The 20,519-nt window shown below is 39.5% G+C and overlaps 3 protein-coding genes across 5 annotated transcripts in view; 1 reads left to right on the top strand and 2 right to left on the bottom strand.

The window, feature by feature from the left end:
- Positions 1 to 1,000: 1,000 nt before the first annotated feature.
- Positions 1,001 to 9,184, bottom strand: ewsr1b (EWS RNA-binding protein 1b). Of its 2 annotated transcripts, none has more exons than XM_085475411.1 (15): positions 9,109 to 9,184; positions 8,604 to 8,640; positions 8,250 to 8,301; positions 7,894 to 8,044; positions 7,566 to 7,761; positions 7,209 to 7,468; positions 6,934 to 7,090; positions 3,645 to 3,682; positions 3,037 to 3,066; positions 2,752 to 2,867; positions 2,527 to 2,656; positions 2,322 to 2,432; positions 2,003 to 2,129; positions 1,546 to 1,911; positions 1,001 to 1,404 (listed from the first exon to the last, which is right to left on the bottom strand). In XM_085475411.1, exons 1-15 carry the CDS (start codon positions 9,122 to 9,124, stop codon positions 1,368 to 1,370), a joined length of 1,824 nt encoding a protein of 607 aa, XP_085331537.1. In that variant the 5' UTR covers positions 9,125 to 9,184; the 3' UTR covers positions 1,001 to 1,367. The 2 variants fall into 2 exon arrangements, with proteins under 2 accessions (XP_085331537.1, XP_085331538.1); XM_085475412.1 differs by having other exon boundaries at positions 3,645 to 3,679.
- rhbdd3 (rhomboid domain containing 3) lies at positions 9,171 to 12,417 on the top strand. Its single transcript, XM_085475415.1, has 5 exons — positions 9,171 to 10,280; positions 10,363 to 10,746; positions 10,971 to 11,097; positions 11,195 to 11,449; positions 12,019 to 12,417. The coding sequence occupies exons 1-5, from the start codon at positions 10,118 to 10,120 to the stop codon at positions 12,182 to 12,184; spliced, it is 1,095 nt and encodes a 364-aa protein (XP_085331541.1). The 5' UTR covers positions 9,171 to 10,117; the 3' UTR covers positions 12,185 to 12,417.
- The window catches only part of emid1 (EMI domain containing 1), a 55,915-nt gene continuing 47,734 nt past the window's right edge, over positions 12,339 to 20,519 (bottom strand). The window contains exons 11-17 of one of the 2 annotated variants that reach the window (XM_085475413.1): positions 20,200 to 20,289; positions 18,179 to 18,231; positions 18,011 to 18,073; positions 17,017 to 17,061; positions 16,775 to 16,819; positions 14,443 to 14,533; positions 12,339 to 13,736 (exon numbers count right to left, since the gene is read on the bottom strand). In XM_085475413.1, the coding sequence (XP_085331539.1) occupies positions 13,603 to 13,736; positions 14,443 to 14,533; positions 16,775 to 16,819; positions 17,017 to 17,061; positions 18,011 to 18,073; positions 18,179 to 18,231; positions 20,200 to 20,289 (521 nt within the window). In that variant the 3' untranslated portion in view covers positions 12,339 to 13,602. Of the gene's footprint in view, positions 13,737 to 14,442; positions 14,534 to 14,702; positions 14,788 to 16,774; positions 16,820 to 17,016; positions 17,062 to 18,010; positions 18,074 to 18,178; positions 18,232 to 20,199; positions 20,290 to 20,519 lie in introns of both variants that reach the window. The other variant, XM_085475414.1, reaches the window with a different exon arrangement.

Below are 20,519 nucleotides of genomic sequence, written 5' to 3'. Positions count from 1 at the left end.
AATAAATAATTATCTGACAGCCAAAGTTTTAATTTGATGCAAAATGTATATAAGTCCATTACTGTATATAGTAACTATTAAGTCTAATATATATACCCTAGTAAGCTATAGTACTTTTTCCTTTGGGAAGGTACCATCTGTGCAGTCTGCAATTTTGTTGAAGAAAGATGTTGAATCTATTTAATATTTCTTGAAAAATAATTGATTTCTGTGCTTTTTTTTTTCCACACTGCATCAAATTAAGGTTGATTACGTCGATTAAGCATCATGAGGTGGAGTGTGAGGGGTGGTTCCCTATTTTTTTATTTTTGTTGTTGCTGGGAGTTGGAACCCTATTAGTTAGGTTGCTTAATATTTATGCTAAGTACTCTTTAAAATACCAGAATAGGGAGGATGGTGTAGGTTTAAGTTTATTAGATTGATCAGTATTGCTGTACTATGAAATATTTTTTTTTTGCATACAGGTATAACAGAATAGCTTTAGTGTAGTTGTTGTTTTAAACTTGAGTATGAACTTATACAAAATGCAGCAAGATATTTAAAAAACAATTTTGTTGATTAAAAAAAAAAAAAACACTATATCGGATTCATATCGGTATCGGACATAAAAAAGTGGTATCGTGCCATCTCTACTCTCAATTACCAAAAACATTCATCTGTGCTCCTTAGGAAATACCTTTTTTACAATAACGACACTGCTTCCAGTTTTTTTGGAATAAATTTCTTCATTCATCATATGATTTTAAAATCCCCATCAAATATTTGAGTAAGATTAACATCGTGTTTCCTCAAAGAACATACCAAACACACCTTAAGCAGAAAGAGCCTCAAAGAAATACTGAAGTGCCAAAATCTTTGGTTTAACAATTCTGAGTATGTACAGTTCAGAGATGTTATTTTATGTAAGTAGTGTGAATGTGTACAGAGGTCCCTTTATGATTTTAAATTACTTAGGTGCTTAAAATTTGTACAGTTGAGTAAAAGCAAAAAAACCTCAACATTAATTAAGTAAAATTTTATTTCCCACATTTATCAACATACAATAGTTAGTTATGGGAAAGGACAGTTCGTTAATGAATGAAAAATACTGGATTTTACAACACAAAGTCAAACCTAATCTGCATCTTTAAAAAAAAAAAAAAGAAAGAAAAAAGCAATAACAGGAAGAACAAAACATGCACAATACAAGATTTAGCATAAACATGGGTAAACTAATGACGAGGAAAAAAAATATGGAAACGATATGAATGTAACTGCACAGGTTGCGTGAGAGCAGTTCTATAACCATCAAAATTCGGAACCATAAATTAAAAGAAAATTCTTCTAAAAATCAAATTCCACAAGAGAAACGATCAAGAGCTTCTCCTTCAGTAAGGTCGGTCTCTGCGCTCCTGACGATGATCCCTGCAAACAAAACCAAGGAAGGACAGCAAACACTTCAGTTTCAGTTCCATGTCCAAATTCAGCATTAGAAGGTAGTCATAAAATTACTTAGAGTAATAAGACTGGCACTAAAGTTCACGTTTCAGGTAGCCTAAACCCTACCTCATATCCATCTTGCCCCCTGGTGGTCCCATTCCTCTTCCACCTCTGCCACCCATTCGGTCCATCGGTGGTCCTCCACGGCCGGCCCCACGGAACCCTCCCCTGTCCATTCCACCACGTCCTCTGAATCCACCTCGGTCACCTCCCCAGCCTCCACGGAATCCTCCAGGGCCGCCGGGTCCACCGGGCCCTCCGACTCCTGCTGGACCGCCACGGTCCATACCTCTGCCACCACGCATTCCCATTCCACCTCTGCCACGGTCACCTCCATGGGGAAATGGAGGGCCACCACCCAACCCTTCTGGTTTGGGAGCTTTGCACTGGTTACACTCCATTCTCCAGGCAAAATTCTGATTGCCACAACCCCTGGAAGCACAGATTACATGAATTAAAAAGTTCTGACAAACCAACAAAGTATCAAAAAACCAAGATGGTACACAATGAAAAAAATACATACGGATTAGGACACTCCCAGTCACCGGCTCTCTGCTGCATGTTGCCTCCTGTCGGTCCACCTCTGCCCATACCACGTGGACCACCTCGTGGGACAAAACCACCACGGTCTCCGCCACGGCCCATCATACCTGATATTATAGGGAAATCACAGCACCTTTAAATCATGAAGCTGGACTCAGGCTATTTTAGCATGCAGTTCACATAAAACACGCTACAGGGCTCCTGTGTGAGTTTATCTAAATTCAAACTACCATCAATTAAGATTTACACAAGTACAGCAATAACAGCATAAAATACAGTCCATCACTACCAAAATTTACCTCCACGTCCCATCATGCCATCTCGCATAGGCATACCACCTCTCATTCCACCCATCATGGGTTTTCGGCGTGCCATGGACACCTTAAGTCTTCTGCCTTGGAACTCTTTTCCTAATATTTAAAGAAAGAAGAAATTGTTTACTAATAATATTAATACTACTACTACTACTAATAATAATAAAGATTTGATGTCGATGAAATGTACCATCAAAATGCTCCACAGCTGCTTTGGCACAAACTGGCTCCTCATAGGACAGAGTGGCGTCCCCCTTTGGCTTTCCAGAGTCCTTGTCTGTGTATATGTTAATCGCAGGCTGGCCAAGTCTGCGGTTAATCTTGATGTGTAGAAAGAAGAGGGGAAGGAAAAAAACATTTACTTTATTGTTAATTAGGTGTGTTTGCAACTACATTTAGAATAAAGTGTTCTTACCCTAATTGGACCGACGTGTTTGAAGAATTCAGCCATTTCCTCGAGGTTAGCCTTCTCAGTCAATCCTGTGATATAAATTGTGCTGTTCTCTGAGTCATCCTGCTCCTCTGGGCGTCCTACGAGGAAACCCATTTACAATTTTGTTTTTTGTTTTTAAACAGTTGCTTATTTAAAAAAAAAAAAACAAAAAAAAAAAAACAAAAAAAAACAAAAAAAAACAAACAAGCTGTACAGAGTTTATGAAACACCAATTTCAAGGAACCTAACAGGAGTTTAGTGACTCACCCATCTCACGCTCGTTGTCGCCCATAGGTCCTGTGGTCCATCAGCCAGGAGGAAAGAAACAGATTGATACAAGTCAGTGTTGAGAACTCTTGTTTAGTAAACTCCACCTAAAGAGTACTACAAAACATAATCCAGACACTCCCTTATAGACGCATCAGCCATATTGGGAAAAGTTGAAAATAGCACCTTAAGGTACACACAATTCCCACAAGTGATATATTGAATTGAAAATAGGACACCTTGGACCCTTTGGCAAATATTTGTGTGTCATTTGAAAAGCCTCTTAGACCAGTAGCAAATCCTCAAAAAACCCCATGAATTCTGCTCAGATTTCTTAAAGCAGTAACAAAACGCATTCGAGTTGAAATTTGTGATTAACCTTTTGAAAACTCAAGTGTCAAACCATAAGCAGTGACTGAACTATACAGTACCCCAGAGAGAATGGTCTCAGGCAATGGGAAAAAAAATAATTTCCAATATTTTCAGATGTGTTTGTATAAATAAATTTTGACGACCACAAAGTATGTCACATCAATACTCGAGGCATATTTGCTCAAAAAAGTTTAAGTCTTTGAAAGGACTAACCAGTGTAATACTCGTTAACTTACCACCAGGCTTACTGAAGCCACCTCTGTCTCCAGCGCTGCTATGGGGGAATAAATGGAGATATGAAGGCGATTTCCCTTTTACAGCCACTTCCATGGCTCGAGCAAAGTGGCTTGATTGAGGGAGTAATCAAAACATTCTAACTAGCCGGACAGCAACTTTCACATAATAAAAATTCCCCATAATCAGAAATACATAATCTAACTGAGGGTATTAGTTTAGGAATTATGCGCCATTCCTTAGTTAGCTAAAAACAACTTCAGAAACATTTTTTAGTAGAGGATACACATGAAAAAAAAATAAATAAAAAACTAACATTTTTTACTGGTATTTAAATTGTGACAAAACCCAAACATTTGTACACAGATAGAAAAGATTTCAGATGCATTGACGGAATACAGTTTTACCCAGAAACAAACTATGGCCGCACTAACATTACTTCTAAGGAAAATTACAGCACAAGCAGATATTACACATGTAAAATAAGACAATGCATCTGAAATTTCACAAGAAGGCCTGGTGATTACATTCACCAGGTAATAAAAACAAATACAAGTATACATGTTTCCAAACAAAACACCAAAACTTTTCGTTTTCTTCTTCTTCTTAAACATAGTTTACCAAGGGAAATTAAAAACAAAGACTTGGTCGCTTAAAGAACCCATCATGCTCATAAAAACCACCATCCTCAGTTCTTGAAAAATGGCAGACCTTGAATCTTTGTTAAAGCTCCTTCTGCTGCTTAAGCTGGCGGCTCTGTACTGAGTACAGATACTTTTTAGAGAAAAGATGGTTTTAAATGGCTCTCACTGTTACCTGTACGGTATAAATGTGACAAAGCATGTTAAAAATGTGCTCAAAAGAAAGTGATCAAACAGTTGTATTCCAAACCACAAAAACAATTCAAAACATTTCAGAATGACATAACGTGCCCCCCACCTCCCCCCAGAATATATAAATATACCTGTGCAAAGCTAAACCTAAGCTAATCTTCAAATTTAATGATAGAAACCTGCTACACTGCATCTGAAATACAATGATGTAATCTTATTTATGCTTTCTAACTGAGAACTATTTTGTTTATATTATACTTTTAAAGTGTGGCCTTGTATGAGATTTGCTGAAATACTTCAGTGTCTGTGTGTGTGCATTTGCGCCACCAAAAACCAGAGATGTCATGCAGAACCCTCTTTCTTAAAAAGGAAAGGAAACACCCCCCCCCCCCCCCCAAAAAAAAAAACAACTTTTGCCACTGAAAAATAACCATGAAAAATTCTAAACACACCTTAAAATGGACACCTGAAATGAACACCCGATGATGCCCGTGCATTTCTGCCACAAAACTGCTCATTCAAGCTTTGGGCAGGATTCTTTCCCAAAAGAAGGGAAAAAAAACAAAAAAAACCCCAAACCCCTGTCATGTTACCAATAGTCACGTTAATGGCTGCTGATGTAAAACTTGATAGCGCAAGTATGAATTTTAAATAGTATTTTTAAACCTTTAAACAGCTCTTCTAAACCAAACCAAATGTGCAGTACAACATGACGGTACAACCCTCTGATGAACTTCAAACACCTGAAATGTGTCTCTGTAACCGTTTTAACTTGGTAAAAATCACATCTGCACAATAGAAAACCTGTTCCGATGCTCAATCTGTAGACAATTTTCTTGTCTATTAAATGGAAGTACCAGAGAGAGTGTCCAGGATGTGTTCCAATTTCCTTATCATGAGAAATACATTTTCACAAGACCCTTAAAACAAGTATAGTGCACCCAAAAGCTGTTTTGAGATTTGACTAATGACAAAACAAAAATCCACTTTGGACTGAATGCATCCACACTAACCACCCCATGAGAAATCTTTATATATTTTTTGGAACAGATGGGTCTGTGCATACCTTCAATAAGCCCTGTTTTCCCATGCCTTCAACGTCAAAAAACCACTATACCTACATTTTTCTTTCCTCAAGCTGTCAAAAACACCAAAAAACAGCCAGTATATGGCTGGAAAATAACCACGTGTATCAGAAAATTAACCAGGATTTTGAAATTTATTAAAACTTCCCTCTGAGTGTTTTGCCATTAATATAGGCTTACCGTTCTTACTGTCCTTTGTTTTGTTTTTTTGCTTTAATGGTTAGTAAAAAATAAATAAATAAATAAATCTGAACATCAAAGTAACCCTTGAAAGAGATTATTAACCTGAGATTATTTTTTTTAAAACAAAAACAAAAACTTACTTTGGTCCAAGAGATGACATCAAATGAGAAACTACTTTTGGGAGTAATGTCAGAGCGGCAAATGACAAAAATTCTTAAAATAGATGGTTAATTACTCTGTCTTCTTGTAATTGATGTCATTTACTTTTGAGGTGTTTCTTTAAACAACCATTTAAACATCTAGATTAATTTAAAGTGCCATTTCCCGCCTTTTTTGGCATTTTCTCAACCCAATGAAATGGGGACAAATACATATTGTCACCGGTTGCCCTTTAGAAACCTATGAGACTCTGAAAAACCACCAATGAATTGCCAAAAAATGAATAATAAATAAAACTTATCAAGAAAATGTACTGACCCAAATACTGCTCTCTAGTAAAACACAAACGTGCATGTGAAATGGAACTTAATGTGCTACATGAGCCCAGCGTCCATTTATACATTTCTTAAAATACCTGTCGTAATATATGACCTTACAGGACTAGACTCCAGCATCTAACTGTATTATTCCAGTTAGTCACTCTACAGAGAATAATTCAGCATGCTGACAAACTGAACTGGTGGGAAACTAAAGAAAGTAGGGTTAGAATTCTGTATGTCTTTATGTAGATATTCTTACAGATTGTACCATGTTCCCTGACAAACGTTGAAATCTGAAACTACGTTTTCCTATGCTATACTGTTGATACTGCCCAGTAATCAAATCGTGGTCTAGGATATAAGCTGTCCAACCTAAATTTTATGCACAGGTCTCTGATCAAAATCGGCACTTTTTTCTTCTTCTTACCTTTGACCAAGAGAGAGGCAGGGTTGAGACAAAACTCATTCTTATTGCTGGCATATACAACATATGCCACTGCATGTATTATACTAGCTATATGCAATTCATTAGCACCGATTGCTGATGAATCAGTATCAAATGCTAATAAATTCCCCTTACAAGACTGCCATTATGTTTTCCTGTATTATTCTGACGTTACAGCAGGGTTTGTCTCAGCTCTGCCTCAAATGGCAACGGCACCTGCAAAGACTGAATAAATGTGAGATTAAGTGCTTAAGAAAGACACTTACCCCATGCCGCGCCCCATGCCTCCACGCCCACGATGCATCATTCCACCACGGTCAAAGTCCCTTCCAAGGCCCCTGCTGTCCCCTACTCCAGGGTACCTCGTAGGCTCAGAGCCTGGATAACCAGAACCTCCACCCTGCCCGTCCTGCCTGTAACTGTCTACAAGAGGAACAACAATATCAAAACATGCAGTCATCACAGAATGATCACAGTGGAATCGAACAGATGCGCTTAGTTGAGAGAGCAGCTGTTTAGGCAGGAGGAAAGCAAAGCTTACTGTAATGGCCGGACTGACTGTAACTGGGTGGTCCACCTTGCTGGTTGTACTGGTTGGCTGGAGGCTGCCCATATGATCCACCGGCCTGGGGAGGGTAAGCAGGAGGAGCTTGTTGCTGTGGCTGGGTCTGCTGTTGGTATCCCTGCTGCTGGCTGTAGCCTGCCTGCTGGCCTTGGTAACCAGGTTGTTGCTGACCATATGCTGCTGGCTGGGAGTAGCTACTCTGGTTGTAAGTAGCCGGCTGGCTGTTAGCATTGTAACTGATGGAGACAAAGCACAGACAAAATGTAAGTAATCCGATAAGCATGTTCTTCTGGAATTCACGTGTTATTTTGTTGTCAGATGAGATGTTCATACCTCTGAGGGGCAGTGGGAGCAGCCTGTTGGCCATAACCAGGGTAGGCAGACTGAGCCGTGTATCCTGGCTGAGAGCCATAAGACTGGGAGGCAGCTGGAGCAGCAGCAGCAGGAGTACTGTCATAACCACTGGCTCCGTAACCCTGGGTTGACTGTGAATAGCTGTGAGTAGCAGACTGGGCAGCAGGGTAGCCAGCTATACAAAAGACATCACATATCACAAAGAGAAAAAAAGATATTTGATATTCATTCCTGTTCACATTGTAATTTGACTGTTTAACAACAGAATAATTAAAAATAAATAAATTAAAACAAAACAAAAACTGACCTGATGCTGGTTGGCCATATGATCCAGATCCATACTGTTGCTGCTGCTGGGGGTAGCCTCCAGCTGCAGGTGTTGTCTGACTGTAACTGCTATCAGCAGCTGCTGCAGCAGGTTGGGTATATGAGCCATAATTCTGCTGGCCATAGCTTTGCTGAAAGACCAAATACAGTAGCCATTAGGCACAATAAACCTCAACTAAGCATTATTTAAAAGCTCCATTTGCTTAAAGCACAAACAACCTATATGACTGCCAGCAGTAAACAAATAACCATCCCAAGTTTCCCCCACAATCATTAAATGTTTTAAGCACAAGGCATGCTTTGATCAAATCTGCACAATTAAATCAATAATGGTACCTGAGCAGATTGTCCATAATTCTGTGAGGGCTGGGCAGCATAGGAAGCATACCTGTAAACATATGCATCAAAATTTTAGGATCATCAGAAATCCGGGTACTGCCTGAAAAAAATATCATGCTGTGCGCTGTTTAAAATGGTCTTTATCCAAAAGATGTTTACTACGATCTAAAGAAGGTTACAAAACGACCAAAAGTAATCCATGTTTGCATATTGGTTTTAAAAAATATATACAGGTTTACATTTGCATCCACCCTAATCTCCGCTTTGTTTCCTTTCTTCGAAAGAATTAGGTCATATTGGATGGTTAAAAATCTCAAAGCCATTTTAATAAAGGTAACTGAAAAACCTTACCCCTGTTGAGCCCCGGTCTGGTTGTAGGAGCTGTAATCTGTAAATGGGGGAAAAGGGTTAGTTTAAAAAAATAAAACAAGAAACAATAGTTTCAGATCTTAGCGCGCGAGCCGCACGTTACAGGCCCGTTCTTAGGTTGCCATTCAAAACGGAGACAACTAGACCATTCACTAAACCTATACACTACTTCACAGCCAACGAAACCACTCAGAGATCGACGCACCCGTTAAACAGGATTAGTTTTAAATTGGTAATATGCGGAAAAACGCAGTGTGCACAAATGAAAAAACATCCGGAGTAAATACCGCAAAGACTCGACGAGCTAACTTGTCTAGGCCTCGGACGCGGAGCCGACTAAGTTCATGTTATTCAATGAAGAAAAGTGGCTAAAAAGACAAACTATGCAAACATACTCACAATTAGGATACATTCATGTAAATTAATGTTTCAATGAAAACCAACATTTACTTTAAAAGTCAGCAATTGTCGCAATTTTTTTACTCACCCGAAGCAGACGCCATTTTAGTGTGCCTACAAGAGACGAATGGACGAAGAATGCTGCCGCAGAAACGCACTTCTCTTCGCGGCAACCGCGAAATCTCGCGACATAACGCGATACTGTTTGGGGGCTGCTGTAGCGAGAGCATTACAGATTAGATACACAAATCGACACGTACGTTTACAATAATAGCCGCATAGTCTGTGCTTTTAAATTTTAAACAACATAAAAAAACGCTGATTTGTAAATATTCGGAAGTCAACGTGATTTAGGGAGGGGTTATACAAGAAGTAAAATAAATACCTGTTTTTCAAGTATCCTTATGACTTAGCGTGATTATACCCACTCTGGGTAATAGATCGTAACTAGACCAGTTCTCGTGGGCCACTTAAAAAAATCTTTATAGAACAATTTTCATATATTTGTTTCCATCTCTTCTGCCCTCTTGGCCAGATCTTAAAAAATGTCTTTGAAAACAGTTCATTCAAATAATAATCTAAATCCTGCTGGTGGTTGACGGCTTGCTAGCAGTATGTCCAGCAGGTGGGGGTAGTGCATCTTTATGCTATTGTTTTACTGCGAAGAAAAAGACGTAACGCGGAAGTTTGCTTTCATTTTCTGAATATTTTCACACTGGAGATTTGTTTATAATTGTAGGACTTTATTAGTTATGCTTTGATTATTCTTTTTTTCCTTAAAATATTTCATCACATACGCTTTGAGGATATGGCTATTTTATATACGATCAGAAGAAATTAGAGGTTGTCGTACTAGTTAGATATTTCATGTCTTTTGGTGGAATTTCTGCAGGCACTAACCTCAGTTTGAAGGATCTTTGACGGGCTGTCTTAATGCTGTGAGGACAATAATGGGTTCAGTTTAATGCCACAAACTATTTTTCGTGTTATGCAAACCAGCATATGTTTGTTTACCAATATTATGCCACTATAGCAAAAAACAAACCCTCCAAAAAGTGAGTAGAGAAACTACAGCTGATCGTGAATAATCGTGAATAATGCTGGACTGTATGTCGTCAGTGCGGTTCTGGTTTGGATCAGGTCGTCCTGGCTTCTGCCTGGGGACCTCTTTATTGGTAACACTCATGCTACTGATGTATGCTGGGGGCATCCAGGCAAGTCTCAGTGTTGGTCCAGGAGGAGACTTCCCGAGGTTCACAGGTAACCCTTTTTTTGAGTTCAGATCTCACAGACAAGAATTGGTAAAAATCAAAACATATGCATGACCTCTTCCCCTCCTCAGATGTGTTCCTGTATGCTCTCAGCCATGATGAGCTGCCCTCTCTGCTGGTCAGTGTAGCTCTGGTGCTGCTGCTTGGATCTTGTCAGGAGCGCCGCTGGGGGACACTCGCCTTACTCGTCCTCTCCACCCTGACAATCATCGCACTACCTTTTCTTTACACCCTGCTCCTCTTTATTGGTGGGGGTGAGGCGAGCCGGATCTTTGGCTTCTCTGCCGTCCAGCTTGCTTTATTTACAGCACAGTGTCGACAGGTGACACAGAGGAGGGTGCTGAGATGTCTGCCTGTCTGGTTTCTCCCGTGGCTTTTTCTGCTGGTTGGTCTGCTGCTGCTGCCCGGGACACCAGCTCTGCTTCACTTCTGTGCAATATGCATTGGGCACAACTGTATCCTACCCCGATTTTGCAATTGTTTGAAACCAAAAGCATTATATTGTGATTTATAGAGAAACAATTTTACTTGTTTTTTGACTTATTAGGACTTTTACTATTAGCTCACTTTTCTCTTATTTTTCTTGAACTCTCAATTTGTTTCTCCAGGTTTAAATCTTTGATGATGTTCATTTCCATATTCATAAGTCTTTCTATATAATACTTAATGTATCGCTCAGATCATCAGCCCTTTATCGGGATGTTACAGGAGCTGGAGGAGTCCAGAGTCTTGGATTTCATCCCTGACTGGATGTATGTTTCCACCACAGCCAGGTTAAGGTTGCCTAGCTACGCTACCTCACACAGGTGTGACTCATTTCGTTCACATCACAAGTCTCAATGAACATTCATTGGTCTTAACCTGTGTTTATTCTGAACATTTTAACCTCGTGTGTTGTCACAGATCTCAACCAGTTTCTCAGACGATACCCGTAGATCAGTCAGCTGCTGTCCCAATGAACCAACCTTCTGCTTCAAACCACCGCTCATGGATTGAACCTTTGCCTGCCTGGATAATGGAGGAGTCTACTGTGACTGCTGAGGCAGAGGTGCTGGAGGAGCAGATGCTTAGAGCGGGGATACTGGCCTCATTACAGGATGCTCCCGATGATCCTGGTGCAAAAGTGGAGGTTCCTAAATCATCGGTTTCCTCTTTGCGGTTAGTAATAACTTAATATCTTGAATTTTATGTCAGTATGCAGATGTGTGTGTATGTATTTTTTTTTTTTTTTTTAAACCTAGTACTACTCGATTTTCTCATAGAATACTGTGGAAAAGTCTTGAGACATCCCTCTTTGTTTTTACAGTGTGCTTCCAGACTTTCTTTTAAGTTGTCTTGAGCAATGTTTAAAGGTCTTCTGACATTGGCTGCTTTTCCCTGTATTTTCTATTTAATCCAGGAATGGCTTTTCTTTTTTCTTGTTTTTTTTAAACCATTTAACACCGACCTATCAATCATTCGAGCATATAAAAGGTTGTGCTTAGACACTTTGTTACTAGCAGCCCGTCACAAAAATACATTATTTGTCATTTGCTCAATTTTTTTGCTTGAATCTTTGAAAACTCCCTAAGAAAACACAGTTTGACAAATATAAAATAGTTTTGCACCAATGAGGTGATTCCCAAAAGCTATTAGCTGAAAACTTAGCACGGTGCGCAGCGTCGTGAGTGGTGGCTCAAGACTTTTGCACAGTACTTTATATATACTTACACAAAGTTTCCTCCTAGTCTTCAGCAGCTGGAGAAGATGGGCTTCCCCACAGAAAAAGCTGTTGTGGCTCTAGCAGCATCAAAACAGCTAGATGGCGCCATCTCCTTGCTTATAGAAGACAGCATCGGAGAACAAGCTGTGGTGGTATCTAAGGGGAAGAGCCCACTGCCACCAAACACCTAACTCGCCTCACAAGTCTGGACCGAAGTTATGCTTGGGTTTTGCTGAGCTTCAGTATGTTCCCCATGGGTTAATTGAAAAACTATTTTATTGATAACAATTACAGCCGTGAGTGTAGATGCAGAGTTTAGATTTTCTGTATATGCAAAGATAAATGTATGGTGGAAAGAGTGGATGTCATTTTATTTATCAAAGTGTTTAATGAATACTGGTGTCATGTAAAAAAGAGAAAAAAAAATAAAAATAAAAATAAAAAACAGTGGACATTATTTTATTACACCGATCATCTAGACAGGATTATATTAACACTGTAAAACATTTTGCAAGAAAAAAGTTAAAAGTATGAAATGGTTACACAACAGCATACAAAATAAACTACAGTTCATTTTAAATAGTTTCACAATAAATGCAGAAAAAAAAGTCTTTTCATCATAACAGTATAAGCAGTTTACCAGCACAACAGTGGTAAAAGTATATTCAAGTTAACGTAACAGTTTTGCCATTTTCTCCATATGTGTGTGTGCGTGTGTGTGTGTGCGTGTGTGTGTGTGTGTGTGTGTGTGCTAAAGATCATGAAATATCCTGTGAGGTCTGTTTTCCTTTCAACATGTTTCCAGATTGCAACATCATTTATGGCTGTTTCTAAATATGTGGAGGCTTAAACAAGATGCAAATGTTTGTGCACGTTTACCAAGTTTAAATGTCGAAACGCTTTATCAGTACATACTTTAGAGGAGGAGGGGAGGGACCAGAACAGTACAAATCACCGTTATCAGCACTTATCTCAGTTAGTGAACGGATCACTTAATCTTTTTAGTGCACTACATAACATTGAATTAAACAATATGATAGAAGCATAACAAATTACATACTATAGGAGGAGTTTTGTTTGTGTAGTCGTGTCCCGCAAACTGTACAGACTCCATGTGCTTAAATAATGAATTCTGTTTAGGTTGCAGTTATATTGTGAAAGCAACAAAAACTCAAATCCAGTCACTTTTCTCACATCTGACTTCTCTTTCACATGATTACTCTAAATGACCTTTATTCTCCAGGACCGTTTGTAGCTCGAGGAGCACCACAGAAGATTCAGATTTTTTCATCATCCTAATTGTGAGGCTTGGAGTTCTGTAGCCAAACAAATGAAAAACAGAAAGAGCAGCTGGAAGTATTGTGTAAAGGTAAATTGTTTGGTTATGGCGATGGATGGGGTTCGAACTAGTTCTCAGGTTCCCGATGGAGCAGGGCATTGTCGAGTACCAGTGGAGTTTCCCTGAGGTGTCCCCCATCCTATATTAGATGATACAGCCCAGAGAGGGTGTCAGTTAACGTCTAACTCTGTTGAGTGTTGATGAAACTTATAGGAGGGGAAGTCAAGCCTCTCCCCCCGCCTGTGATCCTCAGGGTGAGCCAGGGGGTGGCTACTTTCCTCGAACCTTGGTGTCGGAGGACAGAGGAGAAGCAAGTCGATGTGGAATTGAACCTGATCGCTTATCTCTGTAGAAACTAGGGGAGGATGTGCCAAACGGTCCATCCCCAGACCCTAGATCAGGCTCTGTTGAAGAAAGACAGCAGTTGGAACGGCACTTCCGTCTCCACCAGTATGTGTGCACTTTGTAGTCCTAATCCAAACCTATAAGTGGATTCTTAACTTGTTTTAGGCAAGCTGCAGCTGACTAATATGTTGTTGACTAATATGCTTTGTGTGTTTCTTATAAACTTATTGGAAAAATGTCCATCTTAATTTTCCAGCACCCTTCAAATGGTCCAGAATGAGTCCAAAAGATGAGCTAATTTAAAAAAGAAGAGCACCAATTCATCACACTGGAAAAGCCAAAACCAGTGACAGTTTGGCACATTTTTATTTTCAATCATTTTATTGTCAGGGTGTAGACCTCTGAGTCTTTCTACTTCACTATGAAACAAGCTGATAATTCTTTAATATTGGGTAAATATTTATATTTTTTAATTATTATTGGTGCTCAGAAGTGTACCAAGTGAGACAAACTTAAAGTTGTGAGAAGAGAAAAATCCACAAACATCTATAAGTAAAACCTTGGCAGAAGATTGTAGGCTCACATGTGTCATAGTACCAAAACAGCTTATTTAAAGGATTGCATTTCTTAAAACACATCTACAACAACATTTCATAGTTCAGTTACTGATTATCAGAATTTGCTTTTAGCTTCTAACACTTTAGATCTTGTCAAGAAGGTAAGTGGGGGCCAGCAGTTCTGCGGGTGAGGATGTCTCAGCGTTACCTGGCCAGATGATAGCCTCCAGCAGTGTCACCCTGCGAGTCAGAAGCTCAAGGTCTGCCTGCAAGTTGTGGAACATCTGCAAGCTAATGTCCTATCAGAGAGCAGTGACAGGGGGGGACTGTGTGAGGGTGTGGAAACACGAGCCTGAGTCCTGGGGCTGCTCGTGACTGTTCCCACCCCTCGGTAGGTAGAGTGGGGGTTTGAGTCGCCCACCTTTGACCCCTGCCTAAAGCTGACCCTGCCGCAGGCCTCCTACTCACCATGAATACCGATCATAGTCTCGAGGATTAAAACCCTCTCGGCTAAGATCTTCAGCGCCTCTCTGATCTGATGTATTCCGTCCCCCTGTGAAGATAGATACAGCCGTCAAGGTAAGGAGCACAAGCTAAAGAACTGCTCGCCAAGGTGCAAGTCATTTTTCTCAACACAGTCCAGCAGTTAGAAGGTTAAAACAGTCCACACATCTGCCCAGCACTGTCAGATATTATCCATTCCCTGTATTTCTCTACGCCGCCCTCATACTCGGAGCATGCTTCCATATATAGTCAGTCTCTGCCATGCTGGGCTGGGCAACATCAGCATGCACATTATGGACCTGCATCATGCTGGTGACATAACACTGTTCCAGGATATGCATTTGATCATGCCATCTGCATCTTTTTGTCAGGCAGCAGTTCAGCCAGGAAAATATGTTTGCTTTAGCGCTACAGTTTCATTCTTAGCACTGTGGTTACAACAGTAACCCACCATCACCTGACAGAATGAAGCCAGACTAGATTTACTCTCAAGTCTGTTGTCTTTTGTTAAAGGATGAGCTAACAATTCACGAGTCATACCTTCAAACAGAACACAAGTAGATGAAAAAGAAATATAGAGCATACAGAGACAGCTAAAAGTGTAGACATCACAAAAGAGAGCGTGCAGACAATAGCTGATGATTTGGGTGATTCCCACTACAAAATGCAGCAATTAATACAACCTTATGTTTAAAGAAAAAAGGCAAAGTTATTATAAACAATGTAACTTTAGAGATGGCAGCAGCATTTCTGATTCAGATTAAACTATGTCAGATTTGGGACAAAGGACGTTGTTATTAAGACACTGATGGTCTCCAGAGAACAAATTCTAGTTTGTGAATCATCTCCTGAATGAGCTGGAGGCGAGCATTTGTCGTTTTAGTAAAATATCTTAGCATTATTGGTTAATCGCCATGATGCTCGATACAGGTTTTCAAAATCCCCTCAGGATGAGTCTTGATCCTCTGACCGTTCATCCTGCATCACAATCACGTCATAAGTTTAATCTATCAATAAGCCGCACCTCCTAAAAATCAGTAAACATATTATGCTTGTTGGCTTTAATGCAGCCTCACAGACACTCTTTGGAAGTTTACATCTACTTTGCCTTTTTTCTGTTTTTAACCGCACTCTGTTATTAGTCATTAGATATACTTTTAGTTGATTAACACATCCAGATAAGAGAATAGTTTATTCAGTATAGCAATTTAGGACAAATTCATGCAAGGTTGCATTGGGGGAGAAAAGGGGATAGCTGTATCCACTCCACTCACACCACATCAACACCTCTAAACCAACACCACCCACCACTGACACATATGGAGTGATTTGGCATATACATTTCGCACATTTCTTCTGTGAGTCACTGAATATTCGATAGTCTGTGAAATCAGTTTGTTTTAATTCACATGGAATAATAAAGAATTTTGCCTTTAAAAGGACATGACCGCATCGAGCTGTTCTCTTGGTATGTTTTTGTATTTTTAGATGTATATGCCAAAGTCAGATGCTGAAAAGATGACTGTGAAAGGTAGCCATGGGGACAGCAGCTTGCAGAGGGAGCTTTAGGGTCAAGAGGACAGCAGTCCAGAGCACACCCCGAGGACCAAACAAAAACACGTTAACGTACAAACACACACAGATCAAACGATACAGTCATATATGATCAAACATAAACAACAAAGTAAAGCAGAGACCACGTGACAATCAACAGTCTGAAAAGTCTGAGCCTGAGAGAAAAAAAGATGCTGCTCAATCACCACTTTGTGGTCAATCACCACCACAAATATGGTGACTGCAAACAGATCAAAGCATAAACTGAGAACTTGGCTACACAGTGAAGAGATGATGACATGAATAAAAATATCTTACATTTGGATTGCTCTTGTAAAATGAGAAACAAGTGAAAGAAATGTAAGGATTAAGCATACGTTTCATGCCTAATATTAAAACTTTTGAAACCTCCTGACTACGACTTCTTGTTCAGGCTGTGTGTCACCATTTGAACTGTGAACTACCAGCAGCTGGCATCTTACCGGCAATCCCTTCTCTCCCGGTTCTCCTTTTGGTCCTGGTGCTCCCTGTGAAGAAATGTTAACAGAAAAATTGGTGTGATGCAGCAGTTCACATCAAAAGAAAGAGCACATTCTCTCTCTGATTGCAGCTTTGTTGGTCAATGTGGTTTACAGTGCTGCTGGTGAATGTAGTTTATACTAAAATAACCCAATATGACAGGGTGTTGATATTCTCCCCTTTTCCACATGCAGAGGTGGCTTACCGGCTCGCCGCTCAAGCCCCTCTCTCCTGGGTAACCTGAAGGTCCCTGAAAAATCAAAGACTTGTGTCATTAAGTTGTCAAACAAAGAAAAAACAGCTAAATCTTTCGAAAGAGTCCCTTAAAAAAACCAAAAAAACAAACTAAAGCTTTTTCCCCTTCGATAGTTCTCATTAACATTATGGTTGTGAAAAAGAAAGTACATCCTCTCTCACCTCTAAGGTTTTACATATTAGAGCATAGCAGAAAAAAAAATCATCATTGTATAGTCCTGATTACATTCTATCACTATTTATGTAACAAAAACAAATCCAAATTCAGAAGCAAGACAAAACCGAGAAGCGAAGAAAATCTGAAACAGAATGGCTGGAAGAGAAAAGAATCGTTGTGTTGCAATGAACCAGACAAAGTCAAAAACCTGATTCAGATGCTGTGACGGGGCCTTAAGAGAGCTGTGCATCAACAAAATAACAGTGAGCCAAAATTCTTCACGCTGATTACAGTTGCTTCAAGTTATTACTGCTAAAAGTGGTTCAAGTAGTTTCTGAATGATGGGGATTATGATGAGGAACACATAACCATGAAGATAAAATGTTAATTCTTTGTGTTTTTAATATTTATATTATTATCATTATTGCAAGAGAAGAACGCACAAAGTGACATATTTATGGGTTGATCGTTGTATGAGATATAAAAGTCTGAAGACATTAAGCACCGCACATATAAATCTAAATAAACATGTACTTGCTTATTGAATCATCTGATTGTCTTGCATATATTATGTTCTTTAACTGCATTGAGAACATGTTAATAAATATTAATAATAAACTAATATTGTCTTACTGTACCGCACTGCACTGCATGTGCTTTTTTACTTTTCTCTGAATATGTCTACAAACTTGTCTTTTAGCTAAGCTTTTTATATTTTCAAAAATGTAATTAACATGCGCTGTGCCTCCATCCAACAAATCAATAATCTAAGCCAAAGTTTACTCACTCTCTCCCCACGTTCTCCCTTTGGCCCCACGGGGCCCTGCGTTCCAGGCACTCCAGGTTTTCCCTGTTTTGAGGCAGAGAGGAAATTGAAAATGACACAGATAAATTTGTACAAAAACAAATCTAATGCAGCGACTATCGTGCACTGCTGTGCTGTGAGCAAACTTACATTTTGTCCTGCTGGACCAGGAGGTCCTACCGGGCCTTTAGGACCTGGGGGACCTGAAAAACAGATTAAAAGATTTATATTAGCACAAGAGTTTTGTGTTTTACACCTTTTTAACCTGACATAGTGACACACAGAACCTGTAGGTGTTCATAAGTTTATGTTATCAAAGCCTTTATCTTCAAAATGGAGAAGAAAGATCAGTGGAGATTATGAAAAGCATATTAAAAGAAATAAATATAAAAAGCATCACTGACAGGCATCAGTATATACAGTTAGGTCCATAAAAATATGGACAGAGACAATCATTGACTTTTAAATGAAACAACTCAGATGCAGTTAAAGTGCAGACTTCCAGCTTTAATTCAGTTTGTTGAATAAAAAGATTGCATAAAAATGTGAGGAACTAAAGCATTTCTAACTCAATCCCTTCATTATAGGGGCTCAAAGTAATTGGACATATTTAATAACTGAAAGCTCAGTCATTCATCAATGACAGCCTGAAGTCTAGAACTCATGGACATCACCAGATGCTGGGATTCCTCCTTTTTCATGTCCTGCCAGGCCTTTACTGCAGTAGCTTTAAGTTTCTGTTTGTTTGTTTGTGGGCCTTTCTGTCCGAAGTTTCATCTTCATCAAATGAAATGCATGCCTAATTTCTTTAAGATCAGGTGACTGACTTGGGCATTCAACAATATTCCACTTCTTTGCTTTAATAAACTATTGGGTTGCTTTGGATGTCACGCAGTCTTCGTGCAGTCTTCTCTGTATGGTAGACTTGGATATCAAAATGTCTGCCTCCTGGATAGTGTTGTTCACTTGTTGTTGTGAAGGAGTTTATCATTACCCTGCAAATAATTCTGCAATCATCCACCACTATTGTCTTCTGTGGACGTCCAGGTCTTTTTGCATTGCTGAGTTCACCAGTGCTTTCTCTCTTTCTCATTATGTACCAAACTATAGATTTTGCCTCTCCTGCCATTGTGGCAGTTTTTCGGATAGGTTTTTCTGTTTTCGCAGCTTAAAGATGGCTTGTGCAGCCTGCATGGAGAGCTTTGGCTTCGTATACCCTTAAAAGAAAACTGAAATGAAAGCGTCTACACATTTTGTCCATGTCCATTATAGAAGTATAATTAGAATTATTATTAGAATTATAGAATGTTTCCGAAAACAGGTAGAAAACCAAAACTTGTGTCAGTGTCCAAACTGTACACAATAAAAATATAATAACACAGGAAAAGATCATAACACAGTGAGATACTGCACAAGATGTTTGTTCATTCAAACTGTAAGACATGCAAAGGGGCTGTGTTCATTTTGCATATTTGAGTTTGTTTAGAGTGTATACAGAGTTGTGACCACACCTGAGTGTAGTCATCAGTGTGTGGACTTGTTTTTGAAGGATATTTATTTCTTTCTGGACATCTGGTTAAGAATGAAAAACATTTACTGCCTGTAACATTGCACCAGTTTGGTAGTGGCTCAGTGATGAGCTGAGGAGGTATATCCATGGAGGGATGTACAGACCTCTACAGGCTAGGCAACAACACCCTGAATGCCATTAGGTATCAGGATGAAATCCTATGACCCACTGTCAGACCCTACACTGACACAGTGATTCCCGGGTTCCTCCTGGTGTACTACAATGACCTCATGTAGGGGAAGTATGCAGGCAGTTCGGAGAGGATAAAAGAATAAAAGAACTGATACCATTGACTGAGCCCTGCACACTGGCCTGACCTAAACCTAAATGTTTTTTGTCCCACGTTGCACCTCAGTGATCCCCTGGTGCAGAAGACGGGGGAGATCCCCCAGGACCTCGTCTGTCTTCTCATTAGCAGCCGCAGTGTTTTCAGGCATGCATACAAGCACGTGGGGGGCCATACAAACTACTATTGTTGATATTTTGGCAAAATCTACTAACCTGCTGCATAATTTTTCACTTTGATTTTTGTGGTGTCTTTGAATTCAGTCCTGTAGTTTAATATTTTTTAATAAAGCTGTTAAGAGTGTTTAATGCTCACCAATAGGTCCCGGAGGCCCCTGAGGTCCTGGAACAGGTATCCCTCGAGAGTCGTGGAAGGTGTTGGTGAAGAAAGGGTCTTTTCCACGATCTGGAAGTTGAAACAGAAAATGCACGTGTGTTTAAAGGAAAGCAGAAGCTATTGGTAAAGTTAAAATGAGTTCCTTTAAGCAGAAAAAAAATCCACTTTTGTAGCTTCACCATCTAAACAAACTCTTAAAATACCATTAATTTATTTTCCTCAGTTATAATACTGAGTTGAATTTATTTGTCATGCGTTTCATTCTATAAAAGGAGACTTGTGATATGAGTAACATCATC

This window comes from Copadichromis virginalis, linkage group LG12 (genome assembly GCF_057382275.1).
Source record: "Copadichromis virginalis isolate Kocher_CV1m ecotype Utaka linkage group LG12, C_Virginalis_male_GT1.1, whole genome shotgun sequence".
Lineage (NCBI taxonomy): Eukaryota > Metazoa > Chordata > Actinopteri > Cichliformes > Cichlidae > Copadichromis > Copadichromis virginalis.
The sequence above is the reverse complement of the archived record's forward strand: the minus strand, read 5'-3'. Positions and strand labels throughout refer to the sequence as shown.